Source organism: Carettochelys insculpta, chromosome 3 (genome assembly GCF_033958435.1).
Source record: "Carettochelys insculpta isolate YL-2023 chromosome 3, ASM3395843v1, whole genome shotgun sequence".
Lineage (NCBI taxonomy): Eukaryota > Metazoa > Chordata > Testudines > Carettochelyidae > Carettochelys > Carettochelys insculpta.
This window is the reverse complement of record NC_134139.1, coordinates 44,211,282-44,238,065: the sequence shown is the minus strand read 5'-3', so window position 1 is coordinate 44,238,065 and position 26,784 is coordinate 44,211,282. Positions and strand designations below refer to the sequence as shown.

The 26,784-nt window shown below is 41.0% G+C and overlaps 1 protein-coding gene across 2 annotated transcripts in view; it reads left to right on the top strand.

The window, feature by feature from the left end:
• Positions 1-26,421, top strand: part of ZNF318 (zinc finger protein 318) — a 47,342-nt gene extending 20,921 nt beyond the window's left edge. For both annotated transcript variants that reach the window (XM_074989714.1, XM_074989713.1), the window contains exons 4-11: positions 6,278-6,917; positions 10,820-12,094; positions 14,144-14,243; positions 16,000-16,286; positions 18,625-18,828; positions 19,302-19,401; positions 21,313-21,431; positions 21,837-26,421. In XM_074989714.1, the coding sequence (XP_074845815.1) occupies positions 6,278-6,917; positions 10,820-12,094; positions 14,144-14,243; positions 16,000-16,286; positions 18,625-18,828; positions 19,302-19,401; positions 21,313-21,431; positions 21,837-25,532 (6,421 nt within the window). In that variant the 3' untranslated portion in view covers positions 25,533-26,421. The remainder of the gene's footprint in view (positions 1-6,277; positions 6,918-10,819; positions 12,095-14,143; positions 14,244-15,999; positions 16,287-18,624; positions 18,829-19,301; positions 19,402-21,312; positions 21,432-21,836) is intronic.
• Positions 26,422-26,784: the final 363 nt, after the last annotated feature.

The window sequence follows — 26,784 nt, the reverse complement described above, 5'->3', positions numbered from 1 at the left end:
TTTAGATGTCTTTTATCTCACAAAGAATAAAATATAACGAGGAAATCATCTGAATGAACAGCTAATATGCTTTCGGTAGGAGGATGGTCAGTAATCCTATAATTAAGTATAAAAATTCAGTACAAACCCAAAACAAAACATCAATATAACAGCCAAAAGAAGGAGGGCTAGTGCTGTCCTTTCCGTTTTCATACAAAAGAACAATTTTGTTCAAGAAATGATTATCCTTCCTTAAAGCTTAAAAATCATTTTTATGAAAAACACAAAACAAATTAGGTATGGAAAAATATTTTTTAAATTTTGTTTTTATAAATTTGTTACTTTTACAGAAAACTACTGGAAAATAAAAATAACATTTGCCGGGTTTTTTTTAAACAAGAAGAGTGTTCTTGCATCTTTTGATCACAGATCTGCTTTATATAAAGAGCAATGCTGGAGAGTTGGATCTTCATTTCAAGTGCAGTATTATGAAAATTCTCTCAACACGACTCATGCCAAAACAATCTGAATTGTCTCTGACTGTTTCGGCATGAGTTGCATAACTACTATACAATTATGAATGAATAAATATTAATATACCTGCAGCCTAAATAATATTGAAATACCTTAGAATGTTTGATACATTAACTTCATATTTAATATTTTGAAAGGAAAAATATCACTAGCATTGGAACTTTTTCACAGAACACCTGTTCGCATCACACGAAACACCAGTGTTCCACAGCACACAGTATGGGAAATGCTGGTTTAGGGAATCTTATACCCCAAAGTATTTGTAGTTTAAGGTAATAGAGTGAAAGGTCAGATCATATAAATACAAATATCATCTAGCAGGATTTGTATTTTCATGCTCTGAAGTAATTTACTTAATTCTTTCTTGTTTATATTTTCAGTCTTCACAATATCCCCTTGTAGGCTGTGTCTACACTAGCCCAAAACTTCAAAATGGCCATGCAAATGGCCATTTCAAAGTTTACTAATGAAGCACTGAAATACATATTCGGCGCCTCATTAGAATGCTGGCAGCTGCGGCACTTCGAAATTGACGTGGCTTGTCCAGATGGGGCTCCTTTTCGAAAGGATCCTGGCAACTTCAAAATCCCCTTGTTCCAAACAACAGATAGGAATAAGGGGATTTCGAAGTTGCCATGATCGTTTCGAAAAGGAGCCCCATCTGATCAATTTCAAAGTGCCGCGGCTGCCAGCATTCTAATGAGGCTCTGAATATGTATTTCAGTGCTTCATTAGTAAACTTCGAAATGGCCATTTCAAAGTTTTGGGCTAGTGTAGACACAGCCCTAATGAGTTCCGCAGGTTGACAGTGTTTTGTATACTATAAAGAAATATATATATATTTTTTTTAAGCTGTTGCTGTTTAATTTCATTGGTGACCTTTTTTGTGGTATGTAAAGGGGTAAATAACACTTCCTTCTTCAAATTAAATGCAATTTAAAGAATCCTTCTTCCCATTAAATATAGGGAAGGAGGATTCTTTTGAAGATGGGGTTTACTTTCGAAAGAGCAGTGTCTACGCTTGTGTTCTTCTTTCGAAAGAAGCTCTTTCATAATAAGAATAGGCAAATGAGGTGCCAAGTATGCAAATATGCACCTAATTTGCATTTTCAAATCCCTCATTTGCATGCCTCTTTCAAAAGAGGAATGCAAGTGTAGATGCACCCTCGCAAGTCCTTTCAGAAAAGCAGGCCTTCTTCCAAAAAACAAAATGCACTCTTCAAATTCCTTCCAAAAGGATGTGGTGCTTCTTCCAGAGGCCTTATTCCTTTCCCAAAATGAGGAAGAACATCTTTTTCCAAAAGATTCTTTTGGAAAAAAGTGTGTGTAGGTGCTCTGGAGGCCCTTTATTCGAATGAGTGGTCCTCCTCATGCCAGACTTTGATCCTTGGCCCATTCTTTCGAAAGAGTGGGGGCTGTGTGGACACTCTTTCCAAAGAGCAGATTGCTCTTTTCATATGCTTTTTTTGTGTGTGGGCATGCTCTTTCGAAAGGAGATCTTCCAGAAGATCATCTTTCGAAAGATCACTTTAGTGTAGACACAGCCATAGTGGGGTGTACCATAGATTTTTATTGCAGCATTATTAGGTTTTTGGACTTGTCTATCTCTTTCTTAATGTTTCCTGACATTGTTAGCTTTTTTGATTACTGTTGCACACTGAGCTTGGAGAACTGCCCATGATGATGCCAAGATCTCTTTCAGGAATGGTGTCATCTGATTTAGACTCCATTACTTTGTACATGTAGTTTGAAATTGTTTTCCAGTGTGAATTACTTAACATTTATTAACATTGAATTTCCTTTAATTTCAATTTTGGTTGCTGAATCACCCAATTTTTTGAGATCCCTTGGTAAGTCTTCACATTTGGCTTTAAATGTAATTATCCTGAGTAATTTTAATTATTGGCAAACTTTGCCATTTAATTGTGCACCTTTTTTTCCAAGAGAGCATTGTTATTTACCTGTCTCCACTCTGAAGTGTGTGTAGATGCTCTGGAGGCCATTTATTCTGCCCTTTGTTTACCATCTTTTAACTAGTTACCAGTCCACAAAAAGTCTTTCCCTATTTATCCTAGCAGTGCTTGCTTTGCTTTAGAATCTTTGTTGAGAGACTGTGTCAGAGGCAAAGAACTGTTAATTTACAGTAGCTGGGGCTATTTGAGATGCATTGTCCACAAGTATTCTCTTGTTACTGCAGAATCTTGTGAACCCCACATGTTCTGTTGGTGAAAGATGGGGTTACCTTATCTTTTTATGCACTCCAAGTGGGAGGCTTATGGATCGTCAAGGCACAGGTGCAATCCCAGTGGAAATTGCTGGCCAAGTGTGTGGAATGTAGAAACAAGTCACCAGTAGAATATATATGGATAGCATATTTTGAAGAACCACAGTTAATTGTTAGGATAAGCCATTGTTTCATATATCCCCTTCTCCTATACATAGGTGAGTTTATCTTTTGGTCTGCAATGTGACTGTCTTCTGAATCCATGTTTATTTGCGGTGCAGAGTGTATTTTTGGAGCTTTTTCTGACTATACCCATGACACAATTGGAATTGTCTCCTCTCGGAGATCTCATTAAATGCTCTTCTTAAGTTGGGTGCTATTATCAGAGTTGATAAGGATTGTTGATTGCCACATACCAAGTGAGTCTGACGATTAATAGCAAAAAAAAATCAACTGACGGTATTTGGTAGAGTGCATCAGTTACCCCTCATGATATTTTCATGCATTTTTGCTGAGATTGTGACATCTGAGAAATAGGAGGTATTCAGAAAAGGTGTTTCCTGAAAGTGAAAAATAAGTTAGTCAGCTGTGTCCTGTAATGTTGAAAGTACCAGCTTTTATGTGTGTGCAAGTTATTTTGAGTTATTGTGGTAAAAATATTTTGGGACTTACTTTGTGTGTGTGGCCAAAAGATAAACTAGAAACATCTGTTGACGTAATTCACTTGGTTGCATTTTACTTGGGATGCAGCAGAACCTTGTTAATTCCTACTTCCATCTTAACTCTGATCCAAAGATATTGCTAATGACCTTTTTGTGTGTGTGGGGGGGGGCGGCGGCTAATATTTGATGTCTCTGGCTACGAAAAGCATCCAATCTGTGACGAAGTAAATGTGCTGAGACTCATCTTGTGGCTCAGAGTTGAATTTATTATCATGAGGGAGGTGAATTTTACCATGTTAATATAGTCATTAATTTAATATATAAATTGAAAGAGGAATAGAATGCTTACTCAGATTACTTCCTCATCATTTCTGTCTATTATAATGCTTAGGATTTTTATTGATAGTGATTTGTTTGGCATCTGCAGAGAAGGGAATATATTTACTGTAATTCTGACTATTTGAAAGTCATTTCACAAGAATCACGTGTTTACCCGTTTCTTCTCAGATTTCTGGAATTTTTTGAATAGGAGGTGATACGCTTGGGGTTTCATTCTCCAGACAAACATATCCATTGTCCATCCCTTATTTGGCGTGTTGATAACTTGAGGGAACTTCCCTCCTTCCTTTTGTTTCAATAGAAGCTTAAAGGGGCACTTGCCTTTCATGATATTGAAAGGAACTAGCTAGATGTTTTGGCACCTGAGGCTGAATGTATGGCAGACATCTCAAGCTACCCTACATGTATTGGTCAAAAATATTAGGACATAGGGGAGTTTCCTATGATGCCAGTACATGTAATGTACGAGAATCCTGAAAGATGAATTCTTTGGAGGAAAAAAAAATTAGCGGTCAAGTAAATTCCCAAAAAAGTTAGTTACTTTTGAATTTCATATAAAAACTACCCAAAGACCTGAGGCTTTTCGAGTTACTTTTCCTTTAAATTTGAACAGTTAACTCATTTATAATAGAGGTATCAAAAACCGTAGAAACCAGCTCTAAATATTTGGAAGGGATCACCTGTCAGACTTGCATAAAAAAGTATCCAAGAACTCAGTATTTGTTTTCATGCTCAAAAGGGATTTAAATCGCACTTAATCAAAACCCAAACAACACCCTTAATTCTACTGAAGGAGTGGTTGCTACTGACATCTCCATATTATGGAAGATTACTCTCACATGCAGCTCTTGGGAGGAAGTTCTGGGTTGCTCATGCCCTTGGTCCATTTTCATTTTGCTTCCAGTGTTCTTGATGAAACATCGTCATTTCACTGTGTCCCATTGGTCTGTAAGTTGTAGTGAGCAGTGTTTTTACAAGAAGTCCAGTACAAGGATTAGTTTTATGTACTGTAGGTATTTCTTCCCAGTAAGAAGAAAATGGGATAATCGGGAAAGTTTAAAAGGTACTTTACTAGATGGAGGATAATCTCAGAGATAGCCATGTTAGTCTGTAGCTTTATAAAACAAAGCAAGCAATTCAGTAGCATCTTAGAGACTTAACAATTTACTAGATGGAAGAGCTAGTGATATAGCCAACAGCTTCCGTTTACAAAATGGCCACTTCAGGGCTGCAGCTGCTTAGCTCTGTTAAAGGCCAGCCCTAGAAAGGCATGCATGTTGAAAAACGTTTTCAAAGAAGGGAATCCAGCACTGGGTTATTAGGGAGTGTTTATAGGGAACAGTCACCAAAGAAGGTGCTGATTTGGTGTTGTACCAACCAGCAACATATCCTACAACATGTTTGCCTATTCCATCTAAACTTAAATTGAGACTAGCACAAAGGAGTGGTATTCTTAAAACTACAGAGCACTGCTTCGGTGTTCTTTTGAAGTTTGAAGAGGTTCCAAAGCATCTTTTCAGGAACATTAGAAATGTGTTCACTGATAACCTATGTGCACAAATTTCCTAGAACTCATGGCCCACATTCTTAGCTAGTGTAAATCTGCATTGCAGATTTTACACTAATTGAAGATCTGGCTACTTGTTCAGTGCAAAGCTATGTTATCCTGAGTAATTCCTATGTAACACAACCAGAGTGCGTTGTAGAGAGGAGGAGTCTTTTGTAGTCTGAAACTTCGTATTAATGTAATTTAGAGACCAAGTACGTGGTCTTTTTCTTTACAAAACTAAAGCTATGCTATTGATCAGTTCCCTGTATTAAGTCTTGGCTGTCCTTTTTCAGTTCAGGTATGTATTTGGACTTCTGTACAGATTGAACCGCTCTAATCTGGGACACTTGTGTGGCAGCATCCATAATCTGGCATAATTTTTGTTAGCCGGACGACTACATCTCATGGGTATAGCCAAGATTCCTGTGGTCCCTTAAAGTTCGTTTACAACCACCAATCCTGGCTCTGAGTTCTGTACTGTTTGTTTATCTTTAATTTACCCCGTCTTCTAAGAGCCCAATAGAAATGTTGGTAATGTGCTAGACAATATTCACCTCCTGTGGTCTGGCAAATTCTCTTGTTCGGCACCAGGGATGAGAGAGCTTCAACCTGTATTTGAGAATGAACCCATTGGAGGAAGGTGTAGTAGTATAGATATGTATAATAGAAATGGGTCCAACCCAAACTCTAGCTGCCCCATGGAAAAGAAGGCAGACTGGAGTTGTAATGGGGGGCTCTATCTAGACTGGCAATGAACAGCCTTGTTAGGACACCTCAGTTTGCCCCAGCAGGCACTAGGTAACCTACAGGTCACACTGAAAAAGGGTCTTAATCATGATAATATATTGATGGCCCTCCTCTGGGTTTCTGAGGTGCTGCTTTTGACATATGCCATGAATTCAGTTGTGTCATCTGAAAGCTGCTGTACAATAAGATACTGAAAAACTGACTCACTGACCTAGGTTTAACTCCATGTGCTTCTATTACCAGGGATGACATGGCAGACGGTCCAATATTTACCAGAGGCCTTTCTTGCCCTCGAGGCCTTGAACGATATCCTTCTCATGAAGATCTGTCTTCCAGTCCTTACATAATGAGGCATGATGAGGACTACCGCAACAGGGATGTATTCCTCCACCGGCCAGAGTACAGTCCACACTATGGTCATCGTGAAGAACTGCCAACGGGACCTGATAGGGATAGTGATAAACTGAGGAAATCCTCCTACCCACCAAGGCCAGAGGAGAGAGGGCGAGAAGCAAAGCGTTCTCGGTATGATAAGGATGAGAAGATTCACGGCACAAGTGGGGAGCATCATGGTTTTACGGTGGGAACACGAAATTATCGCAGACGGAGCCGAAGCAGAAGCCGAAGCCGAAGCCAAAGTCCATCCTATCCAAGTGAAGAATTCCGGGAGCTTGACCGTGCCAGGAGGAAAAGAGAAGAGGAAGAACGGAGCAGAAACTTGAACCATGATCTGTCTAGCAGTGGATTAACAATCCCTGGCTTGACTAGTACACTAAAGTCTTCTGAGACTCGGCACTTACACAGACCTGATGAAGTGCCATCCATGCCCAAAAAATCTATCCTAAAGAAACGAGTGGAGGTGGAATTGGAGTCTCCAATGCAGGTTTGACCTCCCACCCCCTAAACTATTACTCTTCTTCTCAGAACAGACACTTTGTGTTCCACTGATCTAATCTGATCCTTAGTCTCTGTATCTTAGGACACTTGTGGATGCTTGGTCTAGTTTCTTACCACTCTGGGCATCAGAGCTCTCTGTCCTCCTTTTAAATGTTACGTGCAGGGTGTAACTCTGCTATGGATTTTCCAGAGAAGTGATAGCTATGGAGGGGATTAGTGCAATCTGGTGGGACACAATTATAACAAGAGTCAAGCCAGGCATTGCCTGCATAGGTCCAGAAATAAGATCTACAGTAAAGCCTCAAAATACACGGCTTCAAGTTGTGTGTAACTCGCTTCCATGCTGCATCTTGAAGCTGCTCTGTGTCCCCTTACCCTTGTCTTTTCCCAGCTGTGCGGCTGAAGGAAAGCAGGGGGAAGGCTTTTAGCATGCCTAGCTGCTGCGTGCATCTGGGAGAAGGCAGGGGGGAAGGGGCTTTTAACTTGTCTAGCTGTCTGCAGCTGCACACAGCGAGGCACGCTAAAAGCCTTCCCCCTGCTTTCCTCCAGCTGTGCGCCTGTTAGGTTGACAGCCACACATCTGGGGAAAGATGCGGGGGGAAAGGGGCTTTTAGCGTGTCCAGCTGCTCACAGCTGTGGGCAGCTAGGCAAGCTAAAAGCCTTCTCCCTGCCTTCCCCCAGTGGTGCAGCTGTCAGGATGAGATCTGCTCCACTGGAGGTAGGCAGGAAGAAGCAGCCAGGAAGCTGACCAGCCTTGGTAGGCTGGTTTGTTTCCCAGCTCCTGCAAGCCCAGGGGAGGGTGCAGGAGCAGGATGGGAATTGGGGGTGGGTCAAGCCCTTTCCCCCTCGGCTTGTGCAAAATTTCAGGTTACACTGGGGTTGTAAGAATGCAACCCCCGTGTAACTCAAGGGTTTACTGTACTCCCTCCCCACTCCTTAACACCCATACTTGAGCTGAACTTCAAAAGTAGGTCCCCACAGTTACATGAGTGTTAAATCATTAGATACAAAAGGTCAAGTACCAGCAACGTTAGCACAGCCAAGATTTATATATTATAAATTTTATAGTACAGTATGCATGTAATAACTTAGAACAAATATACTAAAGCTGTAGATTTAGAAAGGAAAGGGAGAAATAAGAGGCTACATGAGTTTATTATGATCAGGTTTATTTCAGAAACTGAATTTTGCATTGCCTGTTTTTGTGTGTGTGTTTGAATTTTGTGTTATGTTAAAGCTATGATAACTGGGTTTGAACCAACAGGTATACACTCAGGAATAAATGTTGCAGCGGCATCTGGGTTCAGTAGTGGAACTTTACAGCTATTCAGCAGCTCATGGTTGCTCTACACCAGGGGTGGGGAACCTTTTTTGGCTGGGGGGAACTGATCTGTAGACAGGTCATTTGGGGGCCACAGAAGTGATGTGGTCCCTGACTATAAGGAGGCGAGGGCCCTGGGATCTGTGTGGATGGGAGGGAGGGTACAGGAGCAGGATGGGAATTGGGGGGTGGGTCTAGGCAGGAGGTTGGGGGCAGGAATGGTCTGGGGGTGGGTAAGCTGGGCTGGAAAGGGGTGCAGGAGTGGGCTGTGAGTGGGTGGTCTGGGCAGGAGGGAATGCAGGAGCAGGTTGGTGGTGTGGGTATAGGTGAGAGGGTGCAGGAGGATTCAGGGTGGGGCGTTTGGAAAGGACGGTTCTGTGTATGGTGAGGAATCTGGGAGGCAGCAGAAGCAGGATACAGGTGAGGAATCTGGGTGGGAGAGGGGTGGAGGGTTTGGATTGCGGGGTCTGGGAGGGAGAGTCAGGGTGGGGTACAGCTTTCCTGTACAGCACCCCTGGAAGCCCAAGGCTCTGTGCCTCTTCTCCCTACTGCTCTCAGGCATTGCCCTCCACTATTGTGATTGGTTGGAATTCTGGCCTGTCAGAGCAGTGGTAGAAAGCCTCCAGGAGGTTGCACGGGGCCTGCTGCTCTCCCTCCTTTTTCCCTGCCTGTGAGAACAGCAGCAACTGGCAGTGGAGCCCAGAGTCATTCTCTGGGCCCCAAAGCACAGCTTGCAGTTTGGATCCAGCCCGTGGCTTGCCAGATCCAGCCCATGAGGCTTGGGGACCCGCACTCTCCACCCTGATGCAGGTTGGATGCTATAGAGGAGAGCCTTGGGGCCTAGATCTAGACAAGCTAGGGTCCAGATTTGTACCATGGACTTGAGGGTTCCCCCCACTTGCTCTACATGATAGCTCTAGGGCAGTTAATGAAGATTCACAAGCAAGTAGTATGGGTGTAGAATAAAATGCCCCAGCTGCAATTTAGACATGGCACTGGGCTCCACACCAACTTTTACAGGAAATGCTATAGTATTTTTAATAACACGGGTTGTCAGTGTATTCACTGAGTTGGCACCTCCAGCTACAGTGTGCTCTGGAACAGTGGTTCCCAATCTGGGGTCTGCAGACCGTCTGCAAGGGTATTGCAGGGAGGTCCATGAAAAAAAAGATAGATAAAAATGATCATAGAAAATAATTTTTAAATAAATTGCAAAGTTACAATCTGTGATTGTTAAATTAAATCTCTGCCAATAATGTTGTTAATTGCTGTCCAGAAATCTATGTTGTGGTTTTTCTTTTCATTTAAGGAAGTATACGTAGCAGCTAAAATTAACTTTGAAGGGAGTCTACAAACGGTTTGGGGAAGTGATTGGGGTCCATGAATGGTTTGGGGGTTAATTGAGGGTCCACACTAGGAAAAAAAAGGTTAGGAACCACTGCTCTAGAATTCTTCACTGTCAGTTAGATTGAACACTTTGACATGGAGTGTTAGATTAGAAATGGCTAAGTGAAGAGAATCACCTGAGCATCAGTACCACTTTGTACAACATCTTGCATTTTTTGTCTGTCTCGCAGTCAAGTACGGATCAGGGTAAACCATGTTTTTTATGAGATATATGATCACATAGTTCACTCACCAATTGAAGCTCGCAGTTAAAGCTCATTGATATGCATTTAGCATTATTTTGATAAATAAGACTTCTGGGATTGCCTGTTCAATACATCTCTTCAACCAAAATCTCATTGATAGTTTTTGGTTTACTATTAGTGGTATTGGTAGTCAAGGATACTCAAAGTGAAGGGTATCTGATGTTAGAAGAAACCCAAGTTGCAGGCATACCCTACATATAAGGCTACATTTACACTGCAGAGCTATTTCCGGATAGCAAGGTATCCTGAAGTAGCTACTCTGTATCTATGTATTTCAAATATTTCAAAATGTTTTTCAAAATACTGTGTGCTGTTTCAGCATCCCTCTACATCTTGTTATAGGAAGTGTAAGGAATGTCTCAGAATAGCTCAGTATTTTGACATTTGGTGCTGTGTGGACTATGCCAATGCAGAAATAGTCTGTTTTGAAATTGTCAAAATAGGATGCGCAAATTTCATAGCGCAAATTGTGTATCTTGTTTTGAGTTAAGGGTGCAGTGTAAATGTAGCCTAAGTGATTGAAAATAGCCCAAAACCACACATTCTTGCCTGCATTTGAGATTGATTTATCTAGATATGTGATTAAAACCAGTGACATAGCTCGCTCTCATAGTTGCTCACAGCAGAAAGCTTCTATTTGTGAGGCAGCTGAGAACTTATAATAAAATGCTAAGTGGATGGGCATGTATATTCTCTGAAGCAACCATGAAACATCTTATGATGCATCCAACATGACCTTTTTTATAATGCTTGTCTTTTTATGTTCCTTTTACATGGTTTGCTGGTCTTGTGTGGTGTTCTTTTTAAACTTTTGATTGTAAACTCTTCAGATGAAGTGATCAAGTATTATTTTGGTACTGTGAGATTCTGATCCCCATTTTGGGATGCTGTAATAAATATTCTTTTCTTTTTCAGCCTGAGGGCTTTCAAAGCACGTCTCCATCTAGTAAAGATCTTCCACTTCTTTCAAGTCAGTCATCTTTGTCTCAGAGCAGTCGCATTGCTCCTTTTGCCTCTGAAGTGGAAAACTTTCTCAAACGGTTTAACAGAGATTCTGTGGAGTCAGTAAACAAGGAGTTACATGATACTGACTTCCTGCTCCCTCATGAGAGGGCCAGTCAGGATGGTAGTGGCTTCTCTCGCATTCTGGGTATGATGGCTGATTCTGCCAGTGCTCAAGAAAAGAGAAGGAGAAGCTTTCCTGACATTGAGGATGAAGAAAAATTTCTTTATGGTGATGAGGATGAAGACTCCAAAATGGAATCTTCCTCTGTTCAAAAGCCCCCAGTGAGTTGTGGGAATGAAGTTATAAGCCAGAAAGTGAGTCCCCCTCCTTCTCCAGCTGTGAAGCTAGATTCTGTGGAAGAGTCCAACACAGAATATGCAAAGATTCATGACCTGCTCAAAACCATTGGGCTTGACATTGGGGTGGCTGAAATCGGCAAACTAGCTGTCCGCACACAGGAACGCCTCCATGGCAAAAAGCTGGCATCTCGTTCTCCTGACCGTCGCTCTTCAGATTCCCGCAGACTGGAATCCTGGGAGATGCGCCGCAGCAGGAGTGACACTCGCTCTCCAGAGTTAAGCCGCCACCGTTCTGCATCACCTCCTTGCTCTTTCCAGCCATCCACAGAGATGTCGTCTCTCCAGAAATCAGAGTACTCTCAAAGTAAAGCTGTGGGTCAGGAGATACCTGTTTGCTCACCAAAACAGTCTGTGTCTCTTATTCCTTCAGCGCCGCCTGCTCCTGCCAGCTTGCCCCCTTCCCCAACCACTGTTTCTCAGTATCAAATCCCAAACTATCCACAGTTCACAGCAGCTCAGATGCCACAAAACTATCGAACTCCCACAATGTCCCATCACGGTTATGATGCATATAGGCACTATATGGCTTATGCAGCCTCTGGCTGGCCCCTGTACGCACCACCCCAGCAGCGTAACCCTACACTGCCAGGGCTTCTCACAATGACAGTGCAACCAAGCCCCACACGTCCAAATCTCCGTGTGATTGAGCCACTTTCCATGGGCAAAGGTCCCCCTAGTATCAAGAGACCTGAACCTCTGCTCATGCAAATGCCAATGACCACTACCACTTACTCCAAAATGCCTCTTCGGCTTGCTACACGCCCACTCAAAATTGCTACGGAAAAGATGTCTGATGAAAAAAACAGGGCTGCTCAAAAGCAGAAGGTGAGTGTATTATTTGAAATTATAAATCTTTGGCTAAACCACTTAGCTTTGGTATCATTACTTGTATCTGTGTTTTGTTTTTCAAACTCTTGTTACAGCAAGATTTCTTGGTTAGATTGCTAGTTGCTGCTCATGCTCTGGTGAAATAATTGGCTGTTCATCTTCAGAGGCACATTTTTCTGTATGATTACAGTTTAACAATATTAACACTGAATTGACTTAAGCTGCAAAAGTCGTATGCTCCTATGGCTGAATAGCTTTGGAAGGAGAGAAGTGCAAAGCTGATCATCTGCAACCAGCTAAAAATGACTCAGGAATACATAAGTACCACTATGTAGTGCTTTAAAATATTCTTAAATAGGTACTAAAAGACCAGAATAAACATCACATTTAAAAAAGTTACATTTGTTTCCAGTAACATGAGAGGTTCTAAGAAGTGGAAGACGTTATAGGAAGAACTATTGTTCTTTACTTTTTAAATTTACTTAATGTATTTGACAGCACTTTTTGTATAATTAAGTTTCATTATATCTTTTGTAGTCAGATTGCCTTTCACAGAGGATCAGGGATTGAAAAATATTTTTAAAATAACCTTAGAATAATATTTTTATATAATCTATAAACTTTTGCCAGAATAGCTCTACGTTGTGAAGAACTGTGTAATCTCTGTCACATAGCTGCGCTGTCAGAAGCCCCTATTATTGATGGTAGTTAGAGTGGCAAAACTGTTTTTTACCAGTATAAGCTTGTTGAGGCGGTGGTCTCGTTGCACTGGAATAAAGCATAGTTTTGCTGGTACAGCTGAATTCTGATTAGGATCTCTGCTCTCATGAATTACTAATATTCCTATACCAATAAAGCATTTCTAGAATAAACGTAGCATAAAAATTTGGTGAGGGATCTGAAAATACTTCACTCTTAAAATTTGACTGGTTCTCAAACTGATGATGGCCCTTTTAGCTCTTTGTGGTTACAGCAACATTTAAGACTTCTTGATGTTCGCTTGTATCCCATTTTGGTTTTATATGGGAGTAATCAGTGAAATTCTTGGAGAGTCTTGGATGTTGCCAGTTTCTCCTAGGTAAAAAAAACTTGGTGGACCTGCTCAAAAACAAAACTGAAAGAGATGAGAACCTGAAACATATCTTCAAATTTCATTGTAAATGTTTTCTTTAGGACAGAAACAGTGTTTTCTCAATGGAAGCACATTTACATTGAAAATAGGCACTTTGAATTTCCCATCGTTATCTGTGTTATACAAGAAACTGACTGCATCCAGGGAGTCAACAGGTGTGCATTGTACTTCAAAACACACAGCCTTTCAAACTGGTAGGATTTAAAAACTAAATTGTTAAAGCTAAGGAGATTGAAAGAGGTGAAAGCTAAATGAACCACTAGAAAGCACATTTTTCAGTTGTTTTCACTGAGGTGTGAATGATGTGAAGATACAGCATGGGAGTTTCAGAAGGGCCCTGCACTGAACTAACATTGTACTCAGTGAAATCAGTAGTTCAATACCTGAATGCTTTTGTAAATCCTAATCATAACGTTAAAAGTTTATATCCAACAGATTTGCTTTATTCTCTGTGTAAAGGCCATATTCTACTCATAGATATCATAGGCTTACAATAGATCAGCATGAGCCTTGTAATCTCTCTCCCATAACTTACTGGTAATTGAATTATTTAAAAAGTTCAACTAGATTTTCTGAGAGTAACTGCATTTACCAGTGCAGTAGCAGCAACAGCAACAAGAGTTAAGGAACTGCAAGACTAGATCCAGTGGTGATTTTTTTTCCCTTGGGTTTTTGTTGGATTGAAAAATTAACACAGATATGTAGTATACAAAAGTAACCTAAAGATGTTAAAAAAGTATTGGATTTGTTTATTATAGTCAAGGCTAATGATAGACGATTGTTTCGAGAGCAGTGATTAGAATAAATGACATCCAATGAGCTGCAAAGAGTCCTAGCATCACTTTCGCAGCATTACTTTGTCTGCACTGAAAGCAAATGGAAGTTTCATGCCCTTTTCTTCCCAATCTTTTTAGGTCATAGAAGAGAGAGAGAAACTGAAGAATGATAAAGAAGCAAGGCAGAAGAAGCTCTATTATCTCAAGACTGAATTGGATAGGCTGCGTAAACAGCAAGGTATTTACTGTTTCTTTTCTTCCTTCCATTTTCCTGCAGGATGTGCCCCCAAGATCCTATGTTGCTGTAAAGGGTAGAATAAGTACAGATGAGAAATACTAGTCTAAAATATCAGTACAGATCAGAACAATATTCAAGAATGAGATTTAATGTTTTCTTACTCTGGGTACCCCAGAACTTTTTTTTAGAAAATAGTGACTTAGTGAGTGTATTATCATAATACTTGAATGCAGATGTAGCATCCATTCGCTAACTAGCGGTTGCTTACCCTGCCTTTGGAATTGGAATCTTTGTCCTGACTGACAGTGTCAGTGTGTGTGTAGGTGAGGACTTGCGTGCAACTTGATGATAAATGAAGTTTGTTTACTTGTTGTTGTAGTGTGTTCAGGTAGCAGAAAGAGGGCCTGTCAGTTTGCCCTTCGCTTCTTGTCTTTAGCAAATCTAATATGAAAAATGAGGACAAATTCCTCTTTTGGGAGGCAAGATAATTGAGGTAATATCTTGTATTGGATCAGATTTCTGCTGATGGAAGGTACAGGTTTCCAACCACCACAGAGCTTTTTTTCATGACTGTGAAAGAAAGTCTGAGGGTCTAAGCCAGAGGTGGGGAACCTTTTTTTGGGTGGGGCCACTGACATGGCCTCCAACTGATCAGCAGAAAAAAAAGAGATTTGCCTCACTCATGCAACTTGGGGTGCCAGGCAACATTCCTTCTACTCTTTTCCATTGGTATTCAGAATAACTTTTTAATTTTTTGTATGTGCATGAAGACATGTGCAAATGTGCATCACCAGTACAGACAAAATAATCTAGCTATGGGCGCTCCGTTAATCAACTACACAGCATTTGAATGCTTCTGAGTTGCCACACAAGATCACAGCTTACAGCGAACACTGGTGTAAGGCCACTTCTCTCCTGCCAGGCAGAGCCTTCAGGCTCAATGGAGCCCATGGCTTGTCTTGATCTGGCTCGTGAGGCTTGGGGCTACCCCTGGCCCCTTCTCTCCCCTTTGCGGCAGGGGCTGGCATTATTGCTTCACCCACATGGAGCGCACTGAGGCTGGGTACACTGCACGTGGATGGAAGGCCTGTGCCTGTTCGCTCAACTGTGGGACAAGATAGGAAGTCCCAAGCTTTGCTGGCCAAATCAAGGCAAACCATTCCACATCCCTAGTCTCAGCTAAATACAATTAAAATCTGTCCTAATCTTTTAGAGCAGATACTCTGATTTCCTTCCCCAGACCTGAAGAAGAGCTCTTTGTAGCTTGAAAGCTCATACTTTGCACCAACAGAAGTTGGTCCAGTAAAAGATATTACTTCACAACCTTATCTTTTTCATATCCTGGAACCAACATGGATACAGCAACAGTGCTAGGAGTTTAAAAGATAAACATATTTTTGGGTAGCTTCAAGTTTTTGTTTAGCCAACAAAAGATTGAATTCTTCCTTTATCCTGGGAAAAAGAGTCCTTTAGATTAGAGTTGGAGATCCATTTGTGGAGCAGTGCAGGGAAAGCTAAGGGCTGTTTGTTTGGTCACACAGCAAGAGAGAAATTTAAATTTCTCTCTTGGAGTGCAAGATTTCTCCATTTTGCCTCTTTCCTGATATCATAGTTTCATGCTTGTTTCCTCTCTACTCAAAAACTCCTAGCCTAAATATTTTATAAATATAACAGTTATCAGATGGGAATAATTGTACATGTTTTAACATGATTTTCCTCTTGCGCTTCCTACTCCTCTACCCCTCATTTGGCTCAGGGGAGATGCTGCGGAAGAAAAGGCGGGAGAAAGATGGGCACAAAGACCCTTTACTAGCAGAGGTGAACCGGCTGCAAGAAAATATTATGAAGGAGATTTCTGAGCTGCACAAGGAGTCTGAAGCAGCAGAGAAGAAGCAATCCGAACTCGACAAGGTAGCCCAGATCCTAGGGATAAACATTTTTGAAAAACCCCGGAAACCACTCATGGAAACTAAAGAATTTACCGAAAAAACCAACAAGTCAGAGAATGCAAAAGGTCTGGAGAAAGCACCCTTCTCCAATAAGGTAAAATCTTAGAATTTGGTGATAAGTGATTTCCTTGCCTTGAGAAGAGGGCACTGGGGAAGTTCCTATTCCCAGGAGATCAGTGCAAGGCTTATTAAGATAACATTTCAATATTGCGTTCTTGGTACACGCTCAAATACACTATTCACTTTCAGGGAAGACAGCCACCCTTCATATGGGCACTCTACATTGAAAAGTGTGTCAGTAACCCCAGAATAGAGGTCACATGTACAATAGTCTCTGAAGGATGGTGTATATGTTTGAAAAACGTATGAACATACTTTTGGAATTGGTAGCTTATGCATTTGGAGGGGAGACAGTATTTCACCTCCCCCCCGCCTTTTTAAAAAAAAAAAAAAGACCATATCCTGTATTTTGCAAAGGAGTTGGTGGTGGTTTGGCAGTTCAGACTATGGAGCATTCCACTCTTAGTATTTTGTCTTATGATGTTTGTACTCTATACACATGGTCAAACTGACTTCATTTTAATGGTGGCTCACTTTAACTTGGGATATTCTACTCTCACCAGGAACAGCTGGTATATTCTTACAGACACTTGAGATACTGGTGTTCATCTCTTTAGATTCACCCTGGAGTTCCGATTTAGTATTTTTTTTAATAAACAGAGAAAAATTGGCTGTGGCCTTTTCAGATCTGATGTGAAGATTCTGAACATGTTTTTCTTGGCCTGGGCAGGGCTGCAACAAACTTTCCATGGTATGAGTGTACCTATCATTGTAGCAATACTTTATAATCTCTCTCTCTGCTGAGACTGGATAGTCAACATTGTGATGGTGCAAACCCTTTGTGAATATAAAAAGTGAAAACATAGAAGTTAGTGATTAAAAAAAGTGAAACACAGGTTGTGCAGTATTGCCTGTTAAATGAGAGAACCCAAGAAGGCCGTTCTCCTTTGAGGTTTTTTCCTTTACAGTTTATATTGGCATTGAGGAGAGATCTTGTGATCTGCATACTGCTCACTTTTTCTGCTAAAGTGAAGAAGCATAAAAGGTGGTGAGAAGTGGCTGACAGAATCACAGAATCTGTCATTGGGTCAATATGACCCTTCTGGAGGGATATGACTTACTGAGGCCTGTCTCTGCTTTATACACAATGCCTTATAGGACCACAAATACAAGCGTATGTAAAATGAAGAGCCTAAACAATCACACCACTCAAATATCATGGGTACACTTTTGACAGATCACGTGATGCCCTCTACATCCTCTGGATGAGAGAATGCTATGTCCTTTCTGTTCCTGAGTAGGTTATGGAAGTAGCTACTATAGATGTGTAGATTTCTTCTGACTTCTCTATCAGAGAGCTTTCAAAGTAGGGATTACTGATGAGAAGATATGGAGAGGTCATATAGTTAGTTTTGTTTAACACTTGAAGGTGGTGAAACAGATCTGTGCTTTGTGCCAGCTAAACCTTAAAATGTAATTTTTTGAGGCAGTCGCACAGGTTAGAAATGGTCATATGATGCTATTCATCCAGTCACGATGTAAAGCACAAACTCTGTATTTACCAAATGACAGTATCTAGGGGTTTAAGCAAACAGGGCTGACTCAGTGTTATGTTCCTCTTGAATATTGTTTGATGGGTTTCACTCTGATTTCATCTGTACCTCAGATTTCTGAGTTAAGATAATTATATTGACTGCTTTTAAAAATGGTGGGGGTCTTCTGCTGTATGATTTTAGCCCTTTACAGGTCAGTATCCATCATTGTAGATTTCAAGTGCATGAAGCACTAGCTTTTATTCCAGGATGTATTTAAGCATAAGAGACACGTTCATAAACTCAGATGAAAAAGGCTTCTTTCTGGCTCCTTAGAAGCCATGAGCCTCTTGGGAAGTACCAGGCATTTGTTTAGCTTTTGGGGATGCTGTTCTTTGTCAGTTAAATAGTTTTAAGTTAATGGATTCAATTACTTTTTACTCTGTTCTAATGAAAGTTATATTTACAATAACCACTGTATGGTAGTGGGGAGCTTTTTAAACATTCCTGGCTATGCATAGCTGGCACCGATCGGGAACATACACTTACCCCAGGCAAGCCCCTCATCACTTTATTGGTTACATGCTCATTTGGTTCCTTGATTACATACCGACAATCCAGCCATTACATCTGGGAATCTTATTGGAAGCTCTTCATTGGCTACACAGCATCTGAGTCTGCAGTGCCAGCTCACTGAAACGGTGGACTTAGCCTGAGCGTTGACTAGCAGGTGATAATATTTGTTTTTGTGTGTATGGTCTCTGATGGAGGCAGGTTTTGAGTTCCAACACGCTCTGTCCTTCTCTGTCTTAACGAAATGTTTCCTTGTGTTCCATTTAGGAGTCAAAAACAACAAATGAAAAGTCCATAGGTAAAAGTCCAAAGCCTGCAGAATCCTCTTCTCAGTCATCCAAGCAGCCTTTTCAGTTGGCCAATATTTATGAATATTACGACGCAGGGAACCACTGGTGCAAAGACTGCAATACCATCTGTGGGACAATGTTTGACTTTTTTACGCACATGCATAATAAGAAACACAGACAGGTATGTGTCAAGCCTCCTTCATTAAATAGATTTCCTGTTATAAAGAATTACAAGCTGAATCATCAGTCATAAAATTACCCTTTTGCACGAGAGCCTGAAGTGATACTGAACTCAAACAATAGACTAATGTAATTTGCTTAATGTAAAGTGTCAGCAGTTTGTGTGGCTTTTTTTTTTTTTAAAGTGGTAATTGGGACTTTCTTATCCAGTTCATTAGGGCACCAATTTTTAAAATTTGCATTTCAAACACCACCTATTTGTTGATCTGATTTTTATGGTACCTTTTCATGGGTAATTTTCTTTTTGACACATCACAAAGAGGGAAGGGAATGAGAAAATGATACTTGTACATAATGGTATTCGGATTTTGACTCTCACTGTACGAAAGTGATTTTAAAAGAAAAACAGGAAAGGTGTAGTTGACTTGTTAGTGTAATGAATGAGCCTGTGTGCCTCTGTCACTGTGCAAATAGACCCTGGATCCTTACAACAGACCTTGGGCTTCGAAGACCCAGAGTGAGACGAAACAAGACTTGATAAAACGCATTGATAAGATAACAGTCCCTGCCAAAGGTATGTCACTTTCTTTTTCTCTCACATATAATGTTGATTTGACCTCCAGTGGGTTCCAGTTGCTCTGGGAGAGGAAGTCCCATAGGATTTGATTGTGGTTCTAGGTAATATGTAAAACCTTGCCATATATGGGAGGAGTATGGTAACCATTTCAAGTGAGGTGGGAAAGTTTAATTCCATGATTATTGAAGTTTAGAAGAGCAAGAGCATGGTGTGAGATTGTAGGGAAACATAAGCTGTTTTTAGCATTTGGCTTTTGTGGTGGCTGCTTCTTCTAAATGTTAGGTAGTTTGTTTCTTTGTCCCTTGATGTTGTGAAATATGTTGCTGAAGTACTGGGAGTAAGGAAGAGGTTGCATAATTTAGCACTTGGGGGGGGAATTTAAGATGCTCTGAAGTGTGCGGATTTCCTTTTACATATTTGCTTTGATCCTGGGAAGTTCTCTGTGAGACCATTGATATAAACTTGTTGGGTTTGAGTGACTAGAGAGGATTTCATAGAGTACAGAAGAAAGGTTTATGGTGAACTGAGAATGTGTAATGTTGGGATCAGAAAATCCTTCCGCACATGTGATGAATTTAGCAGTCTGTAACTGTTTCAAGTTGCTGCCTTCTGTTTGTTAGCCTGGTAATGAGCTCAGTTTAGGGAGGGCATTGCTATCTGGTAGGTCTTTTACCTATTGTCACTGTGCACCACTGTTTCAACCATCTCTCTGAAGACCCATGTCACTCCTTGGACTGTGGGGTCCTCTTCAGGACATTGCCCTCCAGCAGCGCCAACCACTCTGTTCTCACCCCTTTCATGGGATATTAGCAATCAGTTCATACACCAGCCACCATAGCCATCTGCAGCCCCAAAGTTTAGCTCCTTTCATTAAGGGCAAGTTGCAGTCTGTAAAGGCCAGGCTTCAGTGTGGCTAGCTGTGGTGCAAGGGGCCTGCCCACATCTCTGGGTTCTGGCCCAGGGATCCTCTGGCAGCAGCATTGTCCTTCCCTATTTCACTCCCTTAACTGCCCTTAGTATTCCCTGGGTCACTTCCCCATGACACTTTCACCTTTATTAGCTTTTATATCAAGGTCTGCAACCTAGCAGGTATCATGCAGCGGCTCCTCTCCAGCTCTCATGAGCCTGCCCATCACTGCTGTATCCATGGTGCTTCTTCTGCCTGAGTACCAGTTCTTCCCCTTCAGTGTTGAGGATCCAGCTGTTCTCTGCTCTGCTGAGCAGCAGCTTATAATCAGGGCTGCCCCAGCAAGCTAGCCTTTGACTGGCTCCCATAAGCCTCTACCTTATTGGAGGGGTTTGCATAGGTTCCCTCTGGCACGTTCTTAACCGCTCCCCTTCTGGACTCGGGCAGCTGCCCCATGACACAGTCCTGTTAAGAACTGTTTTACTGTCTTGCATATAATTTTCTCATCTTGATATTCTGTGTAATAGCACTGGAGGAAGGATATGTTATATTACAGTAGGTTGTTTCCTGTGGCCATAAAGACACAATAAATTAAGCTTATAGAGAAAGTTGTGTGTTGTGGATTGAGTGTTTTTCTTTAGAAGGCTTTGCAATTTTAGGTGGTAATTAGTATTTGAATTGACTTTTTGTTGGAAATGAGAGAGATAAAAAGCACTAGCCCTTCAATATTTTAAGAAACAGTAGTGGATAAGTGAAATAATTGAAAGTAATTCAGCCAGGATGCTAAAGATAAGGATGTTAAATCTCAGAAGTATTCCTGGTAGTGTAAGTTCCCATTTTGGAAGTGTAAACAATAGTTTGTCCAATTTCAAGAGCATGAATAAGAACATTGCTGGAGGTCTGCATCATTGGTACCCATCATGGATTTTTTTTTTTTTGGACTTTCGTAACAGATTAAGCATTTTCTTCTGTTATTCCTTTATTTTCTTTTGTGTTTTCAGGTTCTGAGTTTCTGATTCCCATCACTGGATATTATTGTCAGCTCTGTGAAGAATTTTTTGGAGATCAAATCTCAGGAGAGCAACATGTGAAAAGTCATCCCCACAATGAGAAATATAAGGTTGGTTCTGGTGTACCAGCAGTGAACCATTCTTTTTTCCTTCCTTTTGAAACATTTGTCTCATGTAGTGGCACCATTTACTACTGAACGAAGTAAACACACTAAGAGCAAGAAATAGAATTTATCTGTTTATATAGAAGCTCATGTCGTCTGTGTGATATTGAAGTCAGGCTTCAGTCCTAGTGCTGAATTTAACATTTCAGTAGAATATAAGATTTAATGTTCATGTTTTCCTAGTGCTGAGTTGCACAATTCTGTGTGTGAAGCTCCTATTTTGTGGTAGGAAGAAGACCTCTATTCTCCTAATAGTGTAGTGGTAGCAAATCTAATAAGTCAGAACTGTTCCAGTTCAAAGTTTTATTGCTTTAGTAATAGCTGCTGAAACTGTACCATTTCTTTTCACAGAAATACGTGGATGAGAATCCACTCTATGAAGAAAGGAGAAACCTGGACCGCCAGGCTGGGCTGGCTGTGGTCCTGGAAACAGAACGCAGGCGGCAGAATGAGATGAAACGGAAACTGGGAGAAAAACAAAAAGAAGAGACAGATGAGACGAAGGCAAAAGTGTCAAAAAAGGAGGAAACACAGAGCACTCCAGAGCTGGGAGAAGGGGTTAATGAAAACAATAGTACTCAAGGCAAAACAGATATTGCGGGGCGGAAACTTGGTATTAAGCTTAAACTGAAAAAGGAAGAGAAGAAGGAAGAAAAGGAAGAGAAGGAAGAGAAGGAAGAGGACTCTAAAAAGGAATCGCCAACTCAGTCTTCCTTTGGGAAGTTCAGCTGGAAAAAGAATGAGAAAGAGGATAAAAATACAGGAACAGCCGCAGCTCCCCCAAAGGAGGAGAGTATTGAAGGAAGCAAAGATAAAGAGGAGGGCAAGTCTCAACCTGGGAAACCCCATGCTAAGCCCATTGAAATTAAGCTGTCTGGGAAAACTGTTATACCACACACTAGCCCGTGGACGCCAGTAGCTTCCACTTCAACACAAGCAAAAATTCGACCCAATCTGCCAGTTTCTACCATGATTTTCAGGAAGTCTGCAACTGCAACAGTAAGCAAGCCAGCACCTTTGAACACTTTTTTGTCTATAAAATCCTCTGGCGCCACCACCAAACCACTACCTGTGGTTAAAGAATCTAGTGCAGATGTTCTCCTTCCTCCAGATATAATCTCGAAAGCATTTGGGGGAGAGGAGGTAATTTTGAAAGGGACACAGGAGGATATGAAAATGCCAGAGAAGAGTGAATCATCTGAGAAACCACCTCCCACTCCACCTTCACTTCCGTCCCCCTCTAAACAGACAGCCGTGACCCCAGCAGAAGAAGTGGCTCCAGGGGTGTCTGAGTGTGACCAGGCCATCCTGGCAATGGCAATGTGCCCCCCTCCACCACCACCTTCTACTGCTTTTAGTGACCAGGCTAAAAAAATTGAGAAACGGAATTGTCTGGCCACAGCAAATGCTAAAGACCTCTATGATATTTTCTATAGTGGCAGTGGAAAGAATTCATCTGATAGTAAACCAGTTCCAAATGGAGAAAACTTTAATATAGCAAAACCAGAGACAAGCACAGATATGCCAGAAAATTCTAACCCAAGTGGCAGTCCACCCTCCATGAAAGAAACTTTCCAAAATACAGCTGCTTGCACAGAGGTCCACTCAGATGAGGGCACCTCAGAACCTGAGAAAGTAGAAATCAAGGAGGAGACTTCCACTCCCTCTGCAGAAAAGAGCACTGAGATCCTAAACAGCACTCAGGAGGAGATCTGTGAATCCCAAAATGTTCTTGCATCAAACTTTCATTCTAAACCCAGCGAGGAGGAGGAAAACACACAGTCTGAAGATCAAGCAGCAGGTACTTCAGTTCTCTCGGAGAATGAGGTAGAAATGGAAACTATTGATCAGGGACAAGTTAGCAAGAAACCACCAGTATCAGTCACACAATTGCCAGCACTCTCAGAGAATGAGGTAGAAATGGAAACTATTGATCAGGGACAAGTTAGCAAGAAACCACCAGTATCAGTCACACAATTGCTAGCGCTCTCAGAGAATGAGGTAGAAATGGAAACTATTGATCAGGGAGAAGTTAACAAGAAACCACCAGTATCAGTCACACAATTGCCAGCTCTCTCGGAGAATGAGGTAGAAATGGAAACTATTGATCAGGGAGAAGTTAGCGAGAAACCACCAGTATCAATCACGCAATTGCCAGAAACTAGCACTGTCACCCATATCCAGAAAGCTATAGAAATGAGAGATGTGGGTGGAACAATTGGAGAAGAGGAGGTCAGCCAGGAATTCCAAGATCCACAAATAGTAGAGATCCAAGAGAAAACCACAGAACAGAGATGCAGTGCAGTGGATGCCAAAGCAGATTCATCTAATCCTTCTGAAAAAGATACAGAGATGGAAGACTCAGAATCAATAGGAACTCAATTTGAACTTCATTTCGGACTCCCAGGAAATCAGTTACACAATGAAATCCCCAGGTTGGGAGATTCCAGTTCAACAGAGGGAAAAATAAGTGATGATGGTTGTAAAACTAATAAAAAAATTGACCCAGAGTTGGCATATGTTCAGAGTGAACTGGTTTCTGAACCAGTAGGTTCACCTGGTAAAGTCAGTGAAGAAGGAGCTTCAGTAGCAATAATGGTAGAACATGATGCATCCCTAAGAGATGCAAAACTGGGAAATATAGACTTGGAAAGGTCTCCGGCAGCAGTCATTGATGAAGCCCCACAGACTTTAGAGGCCCAAAATAGGGTTTCAGAATCGACAGCACAATGTCCTGTTGAATTGGACTCTTCCCAAACTAGTAATAAAAAAGAGCAGGTCACCTTGGTCAGTTCTCAGTCAGAAAGTAGTCAGGAACTGTCATATTCTCAAACAATAGATAATCCAGAAGTAAAGAGTGGTTCTAATGAAGTCATCAGCCATGTCACAAGTCTCACCAATGTAGAAATGAAAAATAGCATATTAGTGGTACAACAAGAGAGTGGGCATGAACATTCTAGCTGTGCAATGTTAGACAGCCACCACCAAGAGCAGGGAGTCACAGAGCTAGTCAGCACCTGCTCTGCAAACACTGAACCCAATTCCAGCCTAGAATTAATGTATAACGTGGAAAAAAATATATTAAGAGGTCCCGAATCAGATATAAAGTTGGGGAATTTTACTGCAGAAAAAGATTCATTAGAAATAGACGTAGATATTTCTAGGGCTCAGTCTGATGGGGTTCAAGAGCCACTAGATGCTCTACCAGCAGACTTCAGTGTGGATCGTCTTGGAGGAGAGACCCTTACCTCCCCAGAAATAAACCAAGCGGTCTTAAGTACCTCAGCAACTAGTGATTTTGACCTTAACACCACTTACTCAGAATTTAGATTTGAACAATCAGAAACTCTCACACTAAATTTTACTATGGAAAATGAGAAGGATTCCTTAAAGCCAGAAGATGAGAAGCCTAGTGACACTCCCAGCCTGAAAGCAGAGTTGGAGTTAGAAAGCATTGATTTTAGTTTGGGTGACATTGAAGTGGAGCGTGAACACCTTGGTATCCTAACAGAAGGAATGCTAAATGAGGATACTGAAGACCTCCCAAAATTAGAAACCATTGTGTCTATTGGGCTGGAGCCCAGCAAAACCGGTGTTGAGCCTCCAGTGGATGAATCAGAAATAATTGATTTTGTTGCATTAACTTCCGGTGACCAAGAAGATAAATTTTGCACCCTGATCTCTGAAACATCGGCCCCACACCTTGAGTCACACTCATCAAATAGTGACACTACAGAAGTGGGCATGCCAATTCTAGAAATACAGGGCGTTCCTCCAATCTCTGAGATTCTGCAAGTGGAGGAGAGCAAAGAGAACACAACAGACATTACTGAAATGCCATCATTGAGCTGTGATGGAGATAATATGGAAAAACAGGCTGCTGAAACTATCCACCCAGAGCTCAAGGAAACACCTGCAAAGGAGGGTGGCTCAGTGGACAGCGAATTGTGCATTGTCCTTAGCAAGACAAAAACTGACAATAGTTTGGAAACTAGTAAGTTGGCTTCAGTAACAGCTGAAAGCCCAGCAGAGAGCCCAGTGGGTTGAAATGGATCCAGCCAGTTTCAATATTTGAGGCACCAGTGCTGGGATTTTGTTATATAGAGTCTTTGTTTGTTTCAGTTTAATATTGGAGTATTTTGCATCTTGCAGTAGATATTGACTAATGCTACATTTGTTTTACCAAAAAACAGACACACGCTTCTTCTGTACATATTGGATTGTGTAAAATGTTTTTTCTTGTGAAATTTCAACAATTTTTTTTCTGTACTTTGCTTGATATTAAAATGGAATCTCATAATGTGTGATTTGGTGTTTATTTTTTGTCTTTTTATTCTTTACCATTTTTGGATGGTTTTCCAGTTCACAAGTTTCCATCAATAACATTCCATGACAAGCTCAAGAAAACTGATTTAGAACTTAAGGAAGCGGAGACTCTTGCAGAAGATTTAAAACCAACAGTTTATTTCAGATGTAATGCATGATTTTGATTGCTTCCATTGTTTGAAATGCAGAAAGTGTGAATAGCATTGACTTTGTTTTATGTCCTGTGGTTTGTAATTATTATTGTATTACACCTGTACTTCAATGGTTTCATACTGTATTGTGTAAACACATGTGGATACCACCTCACTAAGCAAGGGAGAAAGTGTCAACTCACTTTTGAAGAAGACTAATCGGTAAGGCTCTGTGGCCTGACACCTGGACCAGACATTTTGAAGTCACTAAAATGATTTGAAATGGCCTTTCTTTCATTATATTGTGATCCAGTAACTGTTTGTGTTAAATCATTTAGCAGCTGTCCTGCTCTGAAGAATCAGAAGATCTGAACCCTGGTCTCAGGAATTGGACTCGCTCGGTGTGCCACAGACGTATACACGCCCACCCTGAATGGTCCCTGAGCCCTGTAGTGGGATGGTTTTCATTTGTACAATTTGTCATTAAAGCGTTAAAATGTTTGCTTGCATAAATCTAACACTTTTTGTTAAATCATTTAAAATAAACTCATAGTGATCAAAAATATTTTTCTAAATTCCGTTGTTTTTTTTTTCAAAAATATTTCATTTTAACCAGCTTCCCAATTCTACATAGGTGATGAATGACTTGAGATGACAGCAGTTGAGAAGTTAGATTCCTCCGTTTAGCCTGACTAGTAAGGACTGATCTAATTCCCATTGAAGTCAGCAGAAAGACAACAACTGACTTCAATGGGAAATTGATCAAGGTCTGAATTATGCAAAGTTTGCAGAAAGGAGCAGAGACTTACTACTTACCACTTCTTGTTTTAGTGTACATCAAC